At 38.7% G+C, this 21,038-nt stretch overlaps 2 protein-coding genes across 2 annotated transcripts in view; both read right to left on the bottom strand.

The window, feature by feature from the left end:
* LOC107527331 (cell surface glycoprotein CD200 receptor 4) overlaps nt 1-21,038 on the bottom strand; it is an 80,361-nt gene that overhangs the window by 56,109 nt on the left and 3,214 nt on the right. The window contains exons 3-5 of the mRNA XM_087817802.1: nt 14,840-14,887; nt 11,305-11,550; nt 10,936-11,184 (exon numbers count right to left, since the gene is read on the bottom strand). Of these exons, the coding sequence (XP_087673928.1) occupies nt 10,936-11,184; nt 11,305-11,550; nt 14,840-14,887 (543 nt within the window). The remainder of the gene's footprint in view (nt 1-10,935; nt 11,185-11,304; nt 11,551-14,839; nt 14,888-21,038) is intronic.
* LOC148092886 (cell surface glycoprotein CD200 receptor 1-like) lies at nt 4,004-10,486 on the bottom strand. Its single transcript, XM_087817868.1, has 4 exons — nt 10,468-10,486; nt 6,729-6,831; nt 6,150-6,195; nt 4,004-5,464 (listed from the first exon to the last, which is right to left on the bottom strand). Exons 1-4 carry the CDS (start codon nt 10,484-10,486, stop codon nt 5,339-5,341), a joined length of 294 nt encoding a protein of 97 aa, XP_087673994.1. The 3' UTR covers nt 4,004-5,338.

Genomic DNA, 21,038 nt, shown 5'->3' on the forward strand with positions numbered 1-21,038 from the left:
TTTGTTTAGGCTAAAAATGGGTAAGTATTTACATCAAACATGATCCACACTTAAGGCGGGTTAGACCAAGTCTCATGGTGTACCAGTCTCCTGGAGCAGCCTTAACAAAATATCAGTGTATTTACTTAAACTAAAATGGTGTAGCCTATTAAACACCTAGGCTATATGGTACAGTCTATTGCCCCTTGGCTACAAGACTGTACAGCATGTTTTTGTACAAAACAACATAAGATTAAATCAAGCACAAGAGAAAATGATGCAATCAAGAGACAAGGTGAGAGATTAAAGATAGTGGTGGACTGAGTGGAAGATACACTGACAATCTCCCAGGATCAAACTGGAATTACAACTAAAATATAGAAAAACCATCCTGAATAATCAACTGCAACTGAAGATGAGCTGGAGAGCACGCTCATAACCAAGGAGGAAAAGTGGAGGCTGCAGAGAGACTGGTAGGAAGTGTGGAGGCCCTAGAGGGCTGACAGCAGCTGAAATTCCAGAGGGGTATCTCAGCTGTTGGGGGTTCCCACTGAGGACTCTGGGGCCGCAATCCTAGCTGGGCTTCCCAGCCCAGAGCACCAGAGCTGAGAAAGGTGCCCACATAACATCTGGCTGTGAAAAGCAGCCAGGTTTCTGTCTGCCAGGGAGAGGTGGCTGGAAATGCAGGCACCCTCTTAAAGAGCCCACACACAAAGTTTGTTGTACAGCCACTCACCTTGGGCTCCAGCAGAGGGAGGGCAGAGTGGATTGGAGCTTTGTGAGGAGAATCTAGGGTTGTGGGCTCTGGAGATAGAGGTCAGAGGGCACTGCTCTGGATTCCTGTACCAAGTCACTCCCCCATACTGCAGAGGCAGACATTTATCTTCCAAGCAGCTATTGCCTGAGGGGGAAGCAATTGCCCCACCCTGCTGGAAGACCTCTTGCCCTACCCCATGGAGTTTCTACTTATCTCCATTTCATTATCTACTTAGTCTGAGGCTCATTTAGAGACTGATAGCAATCAGCCACCTCACCCTGTGGTAAATAAGTATATGATAAGACAGTCAACATAATTAGTCTTTAAGGAAATACACATTAAAACCACAATGAGAGAGTAGTAGCATCTATTAAAATGGATAAAATCAGACCGGCAGGGCATGGCTCAGCGGTTGAGCATCGACCTAGGTATCCAGGCGATCAGGGTTCGAATCCCGGTCAGGGCACGTGCCCAGGCTGTGGGCTCGATGATGTTTCTACTTCCCTCTCTCCCTCTCCTTTCCTCTCTCTGAAATCAATAAAGATATATTTTTTTTAAAAAGTATAAAATTTAAAAGATTGACCATACCATGTGTTGGTAAGGATACGGAAGAACTGGGAATCTTATACACTGGTTGGGGGAAATGGAAAATAGTACAGCCACTTAGAAAAACAATTTGGCAATTTATTTAAAAATTAAACATTCACCTGGCAATTTCTCTAAAGATTAAACCTACCTATGATCCAGCTAAACCACTCATAGGTTTTTGTCCAGGAAAAAATAAAATTACATGTCCACAAAAATACTGGCACAAGAATGTTTGCAGCTTTATTTATAATAGCTTAAAACTGGAAACAACTCAAGTGTCTATGGATAGATGAATGGACAAACTGTGGTATATCCATATAATTAAATACTATTTACCAATAAAAATAGCAAACTATTAATGTATAGGTGTATCTCAAAATAGTTATGTTGAACAAAAAAAGCCAACCCCCCCCCCAATAGTGCATATTGTATGATCACATTTAGATATAAATCTAAATTAATTTTTAGTTAAAGAAAGCAGATAAGTGGTTGCCTGGAAAGGGAGGTGAGCAAAAGTTGGGGGAAAGATTACAAAGAAGCATAAGAAAACTTTTGGTGATGATGACTGAGTTCATTATCTTGACTGAGCTGATGGTTCACAGGTGTCAAATTATATCCAAACAACAAATTATACACTTAAATATTTACAAAATTTAACAAACTGTGTACCTTAAATGTATAAATTATGCCACAGCAAAGCTGTTTTTAGGTGTTCCTAAATAAAGTATATCCACTAATATATGTATATTACAGTGGATAACTTTTAAACTACTAAAGCTGAAAGAAAGAAAATTAACCATTCCAGCAAAGCAATAAAAAAATAAAACAGATTTGGGGTAGAAAACATAGTAAATGAGACAAATAAAATAAAATTGTAGAAATATATGTAAGTAATCACAACAAATGTTCATGGTTTAAATTCTTTTATTAAAAGTTAAAATTCTCAAATAGCTAATAAAAATCAGCTATATCTTACTTATGTATATATTTTAAAGGGTATAGTTTCCTTATAAAGGTGTGCCTAAAATAAAATGTCACAGAAAATTTGAAAATAAAGAGACAAATGATGACATACCAGGCAAATACTAACCAGTGAAAGGGTGGATGGGGCAAAGTGGTGAGAAAAAAAGAACCATCAAAACAGAACTAACCTTTTAGCTACAAGGAGTGCAATTAGTTGATGGTCTCAAGTTGTTAACACCTTCAGGATATATTTCAGCTTTTGAGTTGAGACCAATCAATGACTAAGCCTGAAGAAATAATCAGGACTTGACCATTTCTTCTCATGAAAGACTCTTCTTAGAAGCAATCTTTGCTCCAGGCCCTGTCATTGTTTTGGCCAAGACTTTGACAGTTTTAAATAGTGACCTTAAGCTCTCCCTCATCTATCCTGCTTCCTCCCCTCTTTCCTTTCAGAGGTTTCATTCAGATTAGCTTCAAAGCCTTTCCCTCCCATATGCTACTTTCTGCCCCTTTAATCTCCCACAGGTGTAACCTCTCTCCCACATTTAACATTTATTACTCCTAACTCTATTTAGCCTCTGATGACTGGAGGACCTAACTGATACACATGGTCCAATCTGTAGTGGATTTGGGGAATCTGTATACAGTAATCCCCTTTATCCAAGATTTTACTTCCCTTGGTTTCAGTTACTCACAGTCAACTGTGGTTTGAAAATATTAAATAGAAAATTCCAGAAATAAACAATTCATAAGTTTTAAATAGCATACTATTCTGAGTAGTGTGATGAAATTTCACACAGTCCTGCTCCATCCCTTCTGGGACATCCCTTTTCCCAGTGTCTCCAGGCTGTATAAGCTACCTTCCTATTAGTTACTTAGTAGCTATCTCAGTTTTCAGATCAACCTCCTTAGTATCACAGTGCTTGTGTTCAAGTAACCCTTAGTTTACTTAATAATGAGCCCAAAGCACGAGAGTAGTAATACTCTCAATTTATATATGTCAAAGAGAAGCCATAAAGTGGTTTCTTTAAGTGGAGAGGTATGTACATAGAGGAAAAAAACATAGCACAGATGGGATTCAGCACTGTCCGCAGCTTCAGGCTTCCACTGGGGCTCTTGGAACATATGTAATTCTTTATTTCCCGGTAGGATTCTGATGTTCAACTGCACTTAGCACCCTTATAGTGGAATATTTTAATACATTTTTTTCCTGTACAATATAATTTAGCATTTAGAAACCATCTTGAAGTCTTTTCTATGCTGTCATTTGACATGGTTGTTTTGACATTATCAAAGTAAGATGTAAACACAGTTTTATTTTGTTTTGTTTTTCAGTAATATTTAAACAGGTATTTTTGAACCAAACTAACTATGAGCCTCATCCCAACTAGGGATGATTGAAGAATTAAGAAAAGGTCAAGGGCCAGGTTATGATGTCTATTGTTCACACTGCTTGGTAATATTTATAAGGGAAACATAATGAATTGGGTTTTTTGGCCAACTCAAAATGGTTTGGTCAAATATCATGCAAAGTGCTATTATATTAGTTTTACATCCAAATAGATTAAAATTTCTTTTTAATGATAAAGCCTAGTGTAACCAAAATGTCTGGAGGGAGAAAAACATGTTAATAAGACAAAATAGTTGCCTTAAATGTTTCAAATACATGATTAAAGAATGAATGGATTTTGTTTTAATTTCTTCTATGCTGAAAAATTTTAATGTTTTTCCTGCTGTGGAGAAACAGACAATTTTTCATAAATAAAATACATTTAATAATGTTAAAAATTATTAATATACATATTTCTAACATTTTATTCCACAGAAAATAGAGGGGAGGATCATGTCATTCCATGGCCACTCTCTTAGCACATAGAACCTATTTTTTAGATTTCCAAGACCTCCATAATGCATATTTAACTGTTTATATAGTCAATAAACATTTGTTATTTGACAAATACATCACAATAAAATGTATACTCTAAAATACACATTGCCAGTTTATTTATCTGCAAAACTCTTAAGCATTAGATATTAGACATCAATACCTCTATAGAGATATAATGACTTAAAGTCCTCATACATGTTCTCATTCTCTCTCTCTCATAAACATCACAGATATAAATCTGGTTTATTAAATAGTATAATTCTTAAAATTTTACATTATATTAGCTAACTGATTAAAGTTAAAAAGTGGGAATTTGTGGATATTAAAATAACAATATAGGGAAAGGTACATTCAAACACAGTTGGCGGAAATGTGAATAGATACAATTTAACATATCAGTCAGTAATAAATGCACAAGCCCTTTGACCTGGAAATTCCACCCAAGGAAATTACTCTATAAATATACTGGAACAAATACAAAGACATATCCAGAAGAAACATTCTGTATGGTATTGTTTATAATAGCAAAACAAACAAACAAAACTTAAAACAATCTAACTGTCCATCACTAGAGTTGTGGTTAATTAAATTACAATATGACCATACAAGGAAATTTTATGTAGCCATTAAAAAGAATGAGGTAGCTCTGCTTATGTTGATAAAAGATTTCCAAGATATAATATATTATTATCTTTCTGTAAGTACAGAACAGCATTGTAGCACTTTCTCATTTGTGTATCATCAAGCTTATGTGCATACACATGTAAATAGACATATAAATGTACATATACCATGGGTATATAAGTATGTCATAGGCACATAGAAATTTTCTAAAAGAATACATAAAACCTGTTAATGATTGTTCCCTCTGCAGAATTATTTATCGAGGAAACCAGTTTTCATTATCTACTGTACTGAACAATTTGAATATTTTATCATGAGCAGGTGCTTTCTTTCTTCAGAGAACTAGGGTAGCAACTAAAATTCTAAAATTTCAATTGTATAAGGATATGAATGCAAATCCTTTAGAACATGTCTGTCATCTAAGAATCTTTGAAAAGCTAATTTTAAAGTAGATCTTCCTTTCTACAATTCTTAAGAAAATCAAAATAGTGACTGTATTATATCTTGACTCATTTTTCTTGATGCTAGATTCCAGTAACTTATAAAGTATGGAGATCTGTCTCATCAGCTTCACTTTGTAGCGCCTGAGATATCTTCATGATGTCTGTAGTATCATAGAGTGGATTGATCTTCTCTGTGTAGCTGGCATAGGGCTGCATTTCATCCTAAGAAAGATCTCAAAGTCAAAATCAGTTCAAAAGAGCCAAAAATCATTACAGAAACTACCTATGTTTTTATAACAGGCACATAGCTTTAGTATCTACAAATAATGTTTATGCTTGTGTCTCTGGGCTTATGTGAACATAAAGCAGGGCTTTTTTCTAATGTTTTATCAAACAATAGTTATTGATTACATAAGTCTTGGTGTCAGATGATAAAGGTTGGGTGAAGGCAGGAATGGAGAAGAATGAAGTGATATGAAAAGTATCTCAAGGAAGAGGATTGAAGATTTAGTAAGCTACTGGTTCTAAGAGATTAAGGAGTAGGATAGGTTTTAAGCTTGGGTAAGAGGGAAATGATGATGATATTAAATAAGGGAAGTCAAGTATTAGAGATGGTTTCTTGAGGGGAGGAAACACCAATTCAGTTTCCCCAAATATTACAGTCCAAACGAAGCAAACATTACGTGTTTTGTAAGATCCGGCTCATGAAATGAAAATATGGATTTAGGGTGGTATATAAACAGTACCTGGTAGATACTTAACAAAACAAGTACACCTAACTATTAGCATTGTAAAATCAGAATTTTCAACTAAAACACTAATATTGATGCAGATTACAAATTATGTGGCTAGGTTTTCAAACTACATGGCTTAAAATTTGCAAATATTCTTTTAAATCTTATCTTACCTCCTCAGCTCCTGGAGTAGGTTCTGTTTTTTTCAATTTATATTTTCTGTAAAAATAAAAATAAGTTGGAGTAAATTGCAGGAAATGTTATTTGGGTTGAAAATGGAAAAACAAAAGTGTACTATTGACAATTATGCTTCATTTTTATAAAAGCCATAATAAATCAGAAATGAACATTCAAAGACAAGTGAAGAATGCTGCTTATAGTTAATACACCCAAACAAGATGATTCTGGGCTTGGGGAAAGGAAGTGAAATTATGCAACAGGAGTTTGCTGTAATAGAATATATATGACACCTCCTCTTTGGTACGTGAAATGAATTATGGTAATTCTTTTCCCAAATAGTAAATTAGCATGCACAGTCTGTCCCAAAATTCTGCTGTAAATGCCCTAATTCATTATGCTTTCATGTCTAGGTAAACTAGCAAATCCCTCTCAGCATTCAGAGTAGTCCAAATCTAACACCTTCAGAATATGGGAGAAATGATGTTAACATCTTAATTTAACCCAGTCAAATCCCTATTCCTGACCCCTTCCTAGCCCAATAAAGCTGAAGAAGAAAAAGCATCAGTCAATACCTGCAGTCAAAGATCTTCAAAAGCCAAATGGATCCCACGATGACCAAGATAAAAATAGGAAGGATGATATATAGAATACTTAAACTATTTGGTGTTTTGGTACCTGTGTATATAGACACAAAAATACATGCTTTAATATTATTCAGCACTAAAAAAAAAAAAAAAAAAAAAAAGAGCAATTAAGCCATGAAAAGACACGGAGGAAGCTTAAATGCATATTACTGAGTGCAAGAAGCCAATCTGAAAAGGCTACATACTATATGATTCCATCCATATATGGAAAAAGCAAAACTATAGAGACAGTAAAAAGATCAAGGGTTGCTAGAGGTTAGGGTGAAGAGGGAAATGAATAGGTGGAGCATAGAGGACTTTTAGGGCAGTGAAACTGCTCTGAATGATACTATAATGGTGAATACATGTCATTCATGCATTTGTTAAAACTGGCAGAATGTACTCCTAGACTAAACCCTAATGTAAACTAGGGGCTTTGGATGATAATGCTGTGTTAATGTAGCTTCATCTGTTTTAACAAATGCACCACTGTGGGGTGGGGTATGTAGATAGAGCGCATGTTATGCATGTGTTGGGACAGGGTGTCCAGGAACTCTGTACTTTCGCTGTGAACCTAAAACTGCTCTAAAAAATAAAAATCTATTAAAAAATAAAATAAAGTTCATATACATATATATGGTTCAAGGGTGTTTCACAGTACATGAAATTCATTTCTGTCATTTTATTTTAAACACTTCTGACCTGTTCATCATTAATAATTGTTACAATAAAGTTAAGACTCTAGGGTTTCTAACAAGACATTATCTTATGTCAGGATCTTGTTGCCCTAAGGATTCATGAATAGTGAATTGCTATAGCAAAGATGTAAATTTTTTGTATCTCTATGTTATAATAATGGCAGCCTTTATCATCTCCAAGATTCAGAAATAAATAGGAAGTTGTAACGGAGGTAGTTAGAAAAATAACCCTAATTTTGAAGTCACCTTTCTACTAGGGCATTGAAACTAAAATGAACGTAGGGCAGCAACTTTAAGCTATTTATTAACTGTTGGCAGCAATACAAAGCTCAGTCTGACAAAGGAAAAGTCAACAAAGGAATGACCAGGCAGTGGTTTTAAAACATGCTCCTGGTGTTGGGTGAGTGTGATTGGGGGCAGCAGAGGGAGGTGAAGTAGAGGCTGAGGAGGCTGCATCCAGTCCTCCAACTTCCTTTAACCATTTGTTTGCTTTTATATGTTTTTATTGATTTTTTTTTTTTTGGAGGGCGAGGGGGAGAGAGGTAGAAACATCAATGATGAGTCATTGATCAGCTGCCTCCTGCACACAGGATCGAGCCTGCAACCCGGACATGTGCCCTGACAGGGAATCGAACCGGGATCTCCTGGATCATATGTTGTTGCTCATCCACTGAGCCACTCTGGCCAGGCACGGTTTGTTGTTAAACACTGGATTTCTTGGTATTTCATTAGAAAAAGAAACACTTGCCCAGCTGGGCACGGCTCAGCGGTTGAGCGTTGACCTAGGATCCAGGCGATCGGGGTTCGATTCCCAGTCAGGGCACATGCCCGGGTTGCGGGCTAGATCAATGACTCTCTCATCATTGATGTTTCTGTCTCTCTCTCTCCCTCTCCTTTCCTCTCTCTGAAATCAATAAAGATATATTTTTTTTAAGAAAAAGAAGGAAAAAGAAACACGTGGTTTCACAGTTTAAAATAACAACATTGTTTTGAAACCCTCCCTTTCACTGCACTTTCTTTCATTGGAAGTGTACCAGGAGAGGCTGAAGATCCCCCTGCAGGGAAGACAGAGGAGATCCCTGCACTGTGTGAGAGTGGTCTAAGCAGCCCCTTCAATTCTGAAATTCTACAAATACAACATCATATTCTACTACTGGATGGTCGGACATCGTACATAACTAGGGCACAATTACTCTTCTTAGTAAATACTGCTAAACTCCTTAAAAACAAAAACAAATAGCACTGTAAGAATGGACATTGAAAATAGGAAGTTCAAACACATGGGTTTGTCGCTTCTCCCTTCTTAAAACTTATTAAAATATCAGTAAAGAAATTTTTTAAAGTATACACTAGCAAAGACAAAGAAAACATGGATGAAGTTATGAGTAGATGACAGATTTCAACTTGTTTTTAGATGAAAACTGAACAGAAGAATGGCAAATAATTCAGAGTAAAATAAGTAAAAACCCCAGTGCCCACAGAACTTCGGGAAGATTCTAAAGTAGGAAGAACTAAATGTAAAGAAAAGGGTATGTGGGGGAGGAGGACAAGTGTGGGCTAAAAGTTGGAGGCTTCTTTGAAAGTCTGCATTGAGAACAGGTAGCTGCCAAGCTTCCTCCCACCCTGTGCAGCCAGGTCACTACACCTTCCCCAGCCAACACAAAAGGAAGTTTGACCCAGAGTAGATGAACGGGAGACTCCAGAGTCAAGGATCCAGACATAATGAGGGGTAGAGATGAGGTTCCACACTGAAGAGAGGTATTAAAGGAAAGGAGGTCTGCCCTGGCCAGTTTGCTCAGTGGTTAGAGCATCAGCCCATGGACTGACGGGTCCCAGGTTCGATTCTGGCCAAGGGCACATACCTTGGTTGCAGGCTCAAACTCAGGCACCCTGACCGGGATGTGTGTGTGTGTGAGGCAACCAATCGATGTGTCTTTCTCATATCAATGTTTCTCTCTCTCTCTCTCCCTTCCACTCTCTCTGAAAAGCAATGGAAAAACTACCCTCAGGTGACGATTAAAAAAAATAATGAAGAGTAACACCTAAAAACTTGAATGTACTTGCTTCCACAGAACTGAGTGAGCATGGAGAGGTAGAGGTGGAGAGTTAGGGGAAGGTCTTATCTTTTCATTATAAGACTTATAGAACAATTTGACTTTATGTGTGAAGATTAAAATAATATTTAATTTCTTAGTAACAAGAAATGGAAGTAGGCTGGGAGGAGAGAGTGGAGAAACTGAACAATGATGAATTAATCATAGATGTTGTGTAATAATATGTTTAAGAAATTCTAGAAAAAGCCTGAAGAAGAAAATTCTACCAGACTAAAATTTTGTGAAGAAAATTTATGGGTGATTTTATCTTTCTAGTAAAAGTATAAGCTTTTATTTAACATTACTCTTTACCCCTATACTATAACCATAGATATTCATTTAAAAGCTGTGGCACATTTACACTGTGGAATACTACACAGCTATAAAAAAGAAGGATCTTTTATCCTTTGGCACAGCATGGAGGGAACTAGAAAGTATTACACTAAGTGAAATAAGCCAGTCAGAGAAAGACAAATATCACAGGATCCCACTTATATATGTAATATAATAAACAAAATAAACTGATGAACAAAATGGATCCAGAGACATAGAAGCATGGAACAGACTGAGGGATCTCAGAGGGAAGGTGGGGAGGGGGAAGGAGATGGGGAGAGATTAATCAAAGAACTTAGATGTTTACAAGCATAACCCATAGACACAGACATTGGTATGAGGAAGGCCTGGGGGTGGGATGGATGCAGGGTGGAGGGGATCAATGGGGATAAAAAGGGGACATCTGTAATATTTTCAACAATAAAGATAAAGAAAATAAATAACTAAATAACTAAGTAAATAAATAAAAGTACACTACTCAAGCCAATTTACTACTAGATAGAAGTGAACATTGGATTCTTTTATATTTTTTAATTTTATTATTATTACTTTTTTAATATTCACCCGAGGATATTTTTTCCATGGCTTTTCAGAGAGAGTATAAGGGGGAGAGAGAAAGAGAGAGAGAGAAACATCGATGTGAGAGAGACACATCCATTGCTTGCTTCCCTCTCCCCTCAATGACCAGGGCCAGGGATTAAGCCTGCAACCAAACTACACTTCCTTGGCCAGAACTGAACCCAAAACTCTTCAGTCCTGGGGCCACTGCTCTAGCCACTGAGCCAAACCAGCTAGGGTAAGTGTTTTTTTATTTTAATTATTAAAGAATAAACATCATTCTTTTAAACTATGGCTTCTTACAACAAATTTCTGTATTATTATTCTTGATATCCCTCTTACTTGCTGTAGGAGGAGATAAAACAGAGAGTGGAGAGAACATCCTTGAGTGAAATTCTCTGCACACTCCTTTTTCCTTCTTACCATAACTCCTCAGAAAGTGGAAAAATCCAACACAAAACTAGAATTACTTACCTTGATTCAGCTCTATGGACTGAGTCCGGTTGCCAGTCTCATGAGAGACAGAGCAGGACACAATAGACACATTGCTCTCTGCCCAGTGGCATGTACTCTGGACAGTCACTGTGCCATTGCCCCAATATTCATGCTCAAGGACACAGTCTCCCTCTGGGGTCCAGGAGATCTGGGCAGCCGGCTTCCCTGCAGCTGCCTTGCACAGTGCAGTCCTATTCTTGTTTGGAGACAGGGTCACCTCAGGGGCCACTGCAGAGATGGAGGGGAAAATGCTTTAGTCCTAACACATTCGATATGGGATTTAGGGAGACATTTCTTTCAGCCCCAAATCTGGTTATCTGAAACACCACAATGTATAATGTTTCTCACCTAACACTCGGAGCTGATATCCATAACGGAAATTCCCATCGGGTGTTACCGATTCACACCTGTAATAGCCATCATCAGTGATGACCACTGGATCAATCTGAAGGATGTTCTGTTCATTTCTGTAGAACCAGGTCATTCTCTTGTCAGTACAGTTTGTTCTTGTGGCCTCATGTTTATCTCTCCTGTGGGCTCTGATGCAGGGAGGCTTGTCTCCGAGGATTATTTCCCATGTTGTTAAAAGCACATTTTTCAATGGGACAGTAGAGCAAGAGAGCACAGCCTTTTTATCCACCAACACAGGCAGGGAAGTATTAACTGCACACAGACAAAAACACACACACACACACGAAGAATGAAAAAGAAAAGCTTGGTAAGAGCTTCATGTGTTAAATTTTCCACAACATATTACATGAAGTTGTACTAGAGCATTACTTTGCTGGTAATCTTATTTCAAAAATATTAGGCTTACATTAAAAAATTAAATATTCACAAGATATATGTAACATACAAAATCTAATCCAAAGATTAATTCATTTTCTCCTTTATTATATTATTATGTAAACAATATGTATTACATGGGTGAGAGTGTTTTTCAGTGTTTTTAAATAAATTCAGGAGTTTTGATATCTATGGAAAACTAAAACAATTCTCAACTAAAACACAAAGACAATGAATCTTTTGTTCAGAGACTATTATATTTATTTTATAATTCATGCTCCTTAGGATAGAAAATGGAATAATTAGTGATGTGGTTGTGTCCTTCTAAGTTTAAATGAGAGAGAATAAATCAGTAATGTCAATCTAAATGCCTACCCCTAAGAGTGGCACTTCGGGCCAAAATAAATATGGAAAGTAAGTGGTATTAAAAATAACTAAGATGGCATTCAGGATGAACAAGTTGGAATTTTTTTAAGTTTTTTTTTTTTTTTCTTATTTGGAGAATCAGAAAGTCGGCAAAACCAACAGATCTTCCTTCCTTCCTCCCTCCCCCCCTTCCTTCTTTCCTTCCTTCCCATTCAGTTACACATACTTCCAAAGAGTTCAACTGTAAACTTTTCTCACAGTTTTTGTTCTCACATAATCATTCTGATTATGAGATTTAAATATCAAAGTTAATTCCTTTTGTCTGTCTTTTAACGTAAAAATTAAGCCCTGCAACCTGCAAGTATTTTCCAACATGGAAGCTCACTTTTTCCCGTAAATTGACACAGTGTGCCCATGACAGGTAGGGTTTGCTGAGAGGTGACTAGGTGTACCTGTTACAGCTCACCTGTAACAGAGGTGAGTGTCAATAATCTTAGCACTTTAACATCAGCCGTAATGGGGCCAATTTTTTATGTGAATGAAACTTGCTTGTGCTAAACTTGGCATTTCTCTCTCCTCTCCACTGTGGCTGTCACCTGCCTCTTTTGTGATATACACACGCCCTTGAATTTCACAGCCAAATAGAGATCACTTACATAGATGAAGAGAGAGGATTTTAAAGCAGATCTGAGAGGCAGTTAAATATGGAATTTAAAGAGACATTTCTGTCAGTCCCAAATCTGATCATCTGAAACACCTCAACGTATAACGCTCCTTACCTGACACTTGGAAGAGACATTGATGATGGAAGTCTCCATCAGGTGTTACCACTTGACCCCTGTGCTGCCCGCCATAGTGATGACCACTGGATTAATCTGAGGGGCAAGCCTGTAGGGCCATGCTCTTTCCGCCACTCCAGGTGGCATCCCCTGACAGAGGGAAACTCCAACTTGGCAAAGGCTTAGAGGCAAGCAGGAGCATGGCTTGTTGGGATCAACTAGTTAGATGTGGGTAAGCATGCAGGTGCACAAGGGAAAGATGCTGACGATAAAACCAGAAAGAAGAGGCTGGTGGGGAAGCAAGTTGTGAAGGCTCTTACGTTCTCGAGAGTTTGAACTTTAGCTTGTAAACACTATAGGGGTTGTTGTTTAATATTTATCCTCAATAGCTGACTCTATATTTTTAAAAAGAAGGTAATCATATAAACATATGCATGTTAACAGGGTCACAATATCCAAAGAAGTAACTCCATGGTGAGGAATCTAAGCATGGTGGATGTTCCATGTTCTTTCACCTTCCTCCATTCTATAACTTTCAACGAACCACCCTTCCCTTTATCATGACAGTTCTTATGGAATTGCTAGTACTTCACCCTTTCTTCACCCTCCTTTTCCTTTTTAAAGCCTGCAGTGATAATTTGCAATGGCCAGTCAGGCCCTACACCCAGTGGATTTGTCATCTAACACAACTATGCTCTACACACTCCTGTGATCAGCTGGGTGATTTCACCTCCTACTTCACTGAGGAGATAGAGGGTAGATTATCACATGTGCTCCAGAACCAGTGGTCGTATCACATCTTTTCTGGACCCTTTGTCTATAAATATCTCCCAGGCTTATCCAGTCTTATACACACAGACAAAATCCAATTGGCTTTTGAACATTCCCTTTCTTTTCTCACTACCATCCCTTAGCTTAAGTCCTAATCACCATGCACCTAGATACTGCAAAAGCCTCCTAACTCTGTCTTGGTCTCAAAACTATTCTGTCTTCAATTCATAGCTTACATTACACCAGGTACATCATTCTATAACACGGATGAGATTCACTCAACTCTAAGACCCTTCAGAGAGCTCTCACTGCCTGAAGAAAACATTCAAATGCCTTTCTATTGGCTTTGAAAGCCCTTTTTCAAACTGGCTCACCCTTCCAATCCTGTCACTCCCTACATTGCCCCACACTTCAGAAGGAAACACCAAGCACCATGCATTTCTATGTCTGCCCTCACATTGTTTCTGTGGTCTCATATGCCCTACACAATGTTTTTTTCTATTATAATGTCCCTGTTCTTTTATTATTTTTTTAATATATCTTTATTGATTTCAGAGAGAGGAAGGGAGAGGGAGAGAGAGAGATAGAAACATCAATGATGAGAGAGTCATCATTGATCAGCTGCCTCCTGCACGCCCCAACTGGGGATCGAGCCCCCAACCCAGGCATGTGCCCAGAGTGGGAATCAAACCACCATCTCCTGGGTCCTTGGTCAATGCTCAACCACTGAGCCATGCCATGCCGGGCACCTCTCTTCCTTTAAGATCCAGTTCACATGATGCATCCCCTGGGAAGCCTTCTCTGAGCCTTGGTGCTAACAGCTCCCACCTCTAGACACCCGGCACACTTCATATGATAGCTGTGCTCATGTCTGTGGGCTCCCACAAAACTGAGCTCCCTGACAACTCTCTTAGTCTTGCTCATCTCTGTGTTCCCTGTGAAGCCTGTCACAGCTCCTGAGAGAGAAAGCTCTGTAATTTCCAAATGGAATTCAACTGCTTTGGGAAAGGAGGGGCGGGTCTTTCAGGGTCCCTCACACCACAGCATTCAGGTCCCCATATTCTTCAACTGGGCACAAGGCTGGCCCTCAGACCAGACCATCAACTATGTCTCTGAGGAAGTTCAAAATGCCATCCCTTCAGTACTGGCCTCTAGGGAAAAAATACAAAAAAGTGTATTACCTTCTGTAGGAGGTTGTGAATGGTTCTGCTTTCTGTCCACAGATAAAGCTAGAAAAATATTCAGAGAAAAGTAGGTGAAATCAATTTTAGGTACTTAAATAAAGGAAGCCACTATTTCTCCACAAAAACTTATATAGGACATGATAGAAAATCAATTAACCAAAACTAAATTACATTAAAAGCCTTGCAAGACAGCCCTGGCTCAGTGGCTCGGTTGGTTGGAGCATCCTCCCATACTCCGAAAGGCTGCAGGTTTGATTCCCAGCTAGGGCGCACACCTAGATTGCAGGCTCAATCCCCCATCCGGGCACCTATGAGAAGCAACTGACTCATGTTTCTCTCTCACGTTGATGTTACTCTCTCTTTCCTTTCCTCTCTCTCTAAAATCAATGGGAATATATCCTCAAGTGAGGATTAAATTAATTAATTAAAAATTTTTCTAATCCTCACCTGAGGTTACTTTTTCCGTTGCTTTTCAGAGAGAGTGGGAGGGGAGAGAGAAAGAGATGGAAACAGCGATGTGAGAGAGACATCAGCTGGTTGCCTCATGCTCGAGTCTCCCACAACAATCAGGGCTGGGAATCGAACCTGCAGCCTAGATACATGTCCTTAGCCGGAATCCAACCCAGAGCCCTTTAGTTGAGGCCAAAGCTCTAACCACTGAACAAAAACAGTTAGGGAAATAAATAAAATTTTTTAAAAAGCCTTGCAAAACAAATCAGTTATTCCATCATTAAATGGAAAGATATATTAACATTTGAAAATTACATTCATAAACTATTAATCAATGTTTTTCCATTTGTGAAACACCTCGTTTTGTATTTAACTACTATTTTGTATGAGCTAACCCTGCCTCCACCCCTTCCTTAGAAACAATGGATGGGCCCATCATGGGCACCTCACATGAGCTGGGCTGATTACAGTCCTTTCTCCAGATGCCACTCCTGATTAAAGATTTTTGGTCCAGTGACAGGTACCTTGCCCAGCTGAATAAATTATGGTACTTTCTTGAGAATTTTTCTTTCTTTTCTCATTACCATCCCCTAATTTAAGTCCTAATCACCATGCACCTAGATACTGCAAAAGCCTCCTAACTCTGTCTCGGTCTCAAAACTATTCTGTCTTCAATTCATACCTTACATTACAACCAGGTACATCATTCTATAACACAGATGAGATTCACTCAACTCTAAGACCCTTCAGAGAGTTCTCACTGCCTGAAGAAAACATTCAAATGCCTTTCTATTGGCTTTGAAAGCCCTTTTTCAAACTGGCTCACCCTTCCAATCCTGTCACTCCCTACATTGCCCCACACTTCAGAAGGAAACACCAAGCACCATGCATCTCTACATCTGTCCTCACATTGTTCCTGTGGTCTCATATGTCCTACACAATGTTCTTTGTCTATTATAATGTCCCTGTTCTTTTATTATTTTTTTAAATATATCTTTACTGATTCAGAGAGAGAGAGGGAGAGAGAGAGATAGAAACATCAAGGATGAGAGTGTCATCATTGATCAGCTGCCTCCTGCACGCCCCAACTGGGGTTTGAGCCTCCAACCCAGGCATGTGCCCTGAGTGGGAATTGAATCACAATCTCCTGGATCCTTGGTCAATGCTCAACCACTGAGCCATGCCAGGCCGGGGCCCCTCTTCCTTTAAGATCCAGTTCACATGATGCATCCCCTGGGAAGCCTTCTCTGAGCCTTGATGCTAACAGCTCCCTCCTCTAGACTCCTGGCACACTTCACATGATAGCTGTGCTCATGTCTGTGGGCTCCCACAAAACTGAGCTCCCTGAGGGCTCTCTCATAGTCTTGCTCATCTCTGTGTTCCCTGTGAAGCCTGTCACAGCGCCTGAGAGAGAAAGCTCTGTAATTTACAAATGGAATTCAACTGCTTTGGGAAAGGAGGGGTGGGTCTTTCAGGGTCCCTCACACCACAGCATTCAGGTCCCCATATTCTTCAACTGGGCACAAGGCTGGCCCTCAGACCAGACCATCAACTATGTTTCTGAGGAAGTTCAAAACGCCATCCCTTCAGTAGTGGCCTCTAGGGAAAAAATACAAAAAGAGTGTATTACCTTCTGTAGGAGGATGTGAATGGTTCTGCTTTCTGTCCACAGATAAAGCTAGAAAAATATTCAGAGAAAAGTAGGTGAAATCAATTTTAGGTACTTAAATAAAGGAAACCACTATTTCTCCACAAAAACTTATATAGGACATGATAGAAAAATCAATTAACCAAAACTAAATTACATTAAAAGCCTTGCAAGACAGCCCTGGCTCAGTGGCTCGGTTGGTTGGAGCATCCTCCCATACTCCGAAAGGCTGCAGGTTTGATTCCCAGCTAAGGCGCACACCTAGATTGCAGGCTCAATCCCCCATCCGGGCACCTATGAGAAGCAACTGACTCATGTTTCTCTCTCACGTTGATGTTACTCTCTCTTTCCTTTCCTCTCTCTCTAAAATCAATGGGAATATATCCTCAAGTGAGGATTAAATTAATTAATTAAAAATTTTTCTAATCCTCACCTGAGGTTACTTTTTCCGTTGCTTTTCAGAGAGAGTGGGAGGGGAGAGAGAGAGAGAGATGGAAACAGCGATGTGAGAGAGACATCAGCTGGTTGCCTCATGCTCGAGTCTCCCACAACAATCAGGGCTGGGAATCGAACCTGCAGCCTAGATACATGTCCTTAGCCGGAATCCAACCCAGGGCCCTTCAGTTGAGGCCAAAGCTCTAACCACTGAACAAAAACAGTTAGGGAAATAAATAAAATTTTTAAAAAGCCTTGCAAAACAAATCAGTTATTCCATCATTAAATGGAAAGATATATTAACATTTGAAAATTACATTCATAAACTATTAATCAATGTTTTTCCATTTGTGAAACACCTCGTTTTGTATTTAACTACTATTTTGTATGAGCTAACCCTGCCTCCACCCCTTCCTTGAAACAATGGATGGGCCCATCATGGGCACCTCACATGAGCTGGGCTGATTACAGTCCTTTCTCCAGATGCCACTCCTGATTAAAGATTTTTGGTCCAGTGACAGGTACCTTGCCCAGCTGAATAAATTATGGTACTTTCTTGAGAATTTTGCAACCAGAACTGAGAATAGTTCATTCTTCTGCCCCATTTTTCCGACTCTGGTGGTTAATTTTATATCAACTTTGCCCAGCCACAGTTCCCAGATATTGAGTCAAACAATATTCTAGATGTTTCTGTGAAGACATTTTTTTTTAGATGAGATTGACATTTAAATCAGTAGACACTGAGTGAAGCAAATTAGTCTTCATAATGAGGGTGGGCCTCATCCAACAGTCGAAGGCCTTAATAAAAAAAAGACTGACCTGACCTCCTGGGAAAGGGAATTTTGCCCGCAGACTGCCTTCAAACTTGAACTCCGACTCTTTCCTGGGTCTCCAGGCTGCTGGCCCACCCTGCAGATTTTGGAGTTGCCAAGCTTCTATAATCATGTGAGTCAATTTCTTAAAATAAATCTTTCTTTGTCTCTCTTTCCACATACACACATGCGTGCACACACACGCACAAGCATACACACACACACACACACAACCCTGCTGTTCTGTTTCTCTGAGAAACCCAGACTATTACATCTACCTTGGGAAGAAGAAAACAGAAGCAGAGTGGTGGGGAGAAGAGAGGGGTCGGGGAGAGATGACAGTCTTCACCTAGCTCAAATGTCTAATTCATAGTTCCAAGACCCCCATGCATTCCTTCCTTTCGGTTTTACAGAGTTCCTGATAATCAAAGTAATGCTAATCTACGTCAAGTTTGATTTCTGAAAGTCAAACTTGTAGTATTGTTTTTTAAAAACAACAAAGATTTTTTAAAATATGTCTTATGGTTTAAGGGCCTAAAAAAGTTCTTCCTGTGAGTTTAACCAGTCAATAAGCATTTATCAGTCCTTAGTTTATAAAAATATACTCTTGCTCCCCATTCTAATTTTGCACCCAGTTCTACCACATTTAAAAATAAACAAAAAAATTCAGCAAAGATCTTAGAAATGAGCTACAAACAAGCCTCTGAAATAATCTGGCTTTTCTAGGCAACTGTAATTGGTTTGGGATAGAAGGAAGGCAATGAATGAGATTCTAACTATTACATTTAGTTGATATTAGGCTCAAGAATCTATTTCAGAAATAGATAAAAAGTCAGAGCTGACCTTGTAGGGCTTACCCAGATCAAGCTATGACTTAGATGTTCTAGATTCCAGAGCTCTAAAATTCATAGCACGAAACAGAGCTTAGCCTTTCCAGATCTCTCCCATCCTACCACAGCCAGCTTCCGAGGGCTCTGGGGTCTGTCAGTTTTTTGCATTGTCCAATTCACCACCAACCAAGACTGTGTGTTTGTAATGGAAGAAAATTTAGGATGTGGGTACTTTTGATTATGGTATTGTTGGAGTTTCCATTTGGAAGCATCAAGAGGAAAATTTAAAGTTTTATTAGGAATAAGGGGTGTAAGTAAGGTGGGGTAGGAATACTAGAAAAGAGAAAAGGATCTGCAAACATTTCCATAACGGGGCAAGAAGTAAACATTTGAGGCTTTTCAGTCTATACGGGCTCTGTTGTAAGTATTCATCTCTGCTGTTGCCTCAAGAAAGCAGCCACATATAATGCTTAAACAAACTGGAGTGGTCTTGTTCCAATAAAATTTTATTTACATTTTTTGTTGGTAAAAAACATCTTATTTTTTTAATTTAAAAGTTTTAATGTTGACATAATTTTAGGTGTCCCCTTTCCCCCCACCCTCTGTGGCTGGCTAGATTTTGCCCATGGGTCATAGTTTGCTCACTCTTGATTTAAAGTATGGTGTTTTGTTCATTCTAATTCCTTGCATTTACCACAATTTAAAACAATAAACATCTGTTGAGTATTCTATTTTCTTCTACTTACTTTGCCTTTTAAAAATAAACTAAATCTCTACTAACAACTGCAAATTCTTCCTCAAGTTAAATAAGTTTCTTACTTTTTTTTACCATAACTAGCAAGTTCCCTTCCTCCCTCCCTCCCTCCCTCCCTCCCTCCCTCCCTCCCTCCCTCCCTCCCTCCCTCCCTCCCTCCCTCCCTCCCTCCCTCCCTCCCTCCTTCCTTCCTTCCTTCCTTCCTTCCTTCCTTCCTTCCTTTCTTCCTTCCCTTACCCTAAGGGAAGTGTGCCTTATCAAGAGCGTCCAATAGGATTCTGACAACAGAAAACTACAATGCGCCCTGCTCCATTCCCAGCTAAGATAAGCTGTCTGGTGATTAAGAGATTGCAGCCGTGATAGACAAAGGTTACTTTGGTCGATGAGGGCTTTCTCTTGTGGCCATTTAAGCCTCTACAGCCCTGAGATCTGCTCTCTGTTTTAAAGGTATAGGCTTTTGTCAATGAAATGTTCAAAAACTAAGACTTGATTGATGTCTTTAAAGGGATATTTAAAGGTTTTTCTTCTATCCTTTAGATTTTACTTCATATGCCCCATAGAAATTGTCATTTTAGTGACAAAGCAAATATTTTTCAAGATCTAAACTGTTAAATTGTTGGCATTTCAGTGGATTCTCATTTTAGCAAACTCATCTGGAAATATTGGCAACTTGGCCACATTAATTCTTAGCAGATGTAACTAAATAAGTGTCTGGAAACACAGGAGTCTGTTAGAAGATCCTGGTCTTGCATTAAGTGGTGTCTTCATGATTGACTTGAATGAAGTCTTCAAGCATTTTGAGTTTCAATAAACTCCCTGGAATGTGGAAGAGACCTTCTGCTTAATAAAGGCTTTCCAGTGAATGGAGACCCATGGAGAATTCTGCCTCTCAAACCAGATATCAAATCCTCCCACAATCAGTTAAAATCCACCTCCCTGCAAAGAATACCCTGAGAAGGAAAATCAGTAAGTTATCCCTGCAACTTCTCATACTAGAGATAAAACTCACAAGTTGAAATGTAATCTTAAGTGTGCAAAATAATTGTTTTTAGAAGAAAAAAAAATTGTGCTTATTTTCACAAATTTCCTCTGATTATTTTTACAATATTGGATATGCTTTTTAAACTTTATTAGTTGTTAATATACTAATCCTTTAGTTTTATTATCTCAATTGGCAGCTAGTTTCTATAAAATGCCAGTTTCATATCAACTATCATGACTTAATTGAAAATGGAAAGTGTCCTTCTTGGTTAGTCTTGCTTGAAGC

This window comes from Miniopterus natalensis, chromosome 6, assembly GCF_054644295.1.
Source record: "Miniopterus natalensis isolate mMinNat1 chromosome 6, mMinNat1.hap1, whole genome shotgun sequence".
NCBI lineage: Eukaryota > Metazoa > Chordata > Mammalia > Chiroptera > Miniopteridae > Miniopterus > Miniopterus natalensis.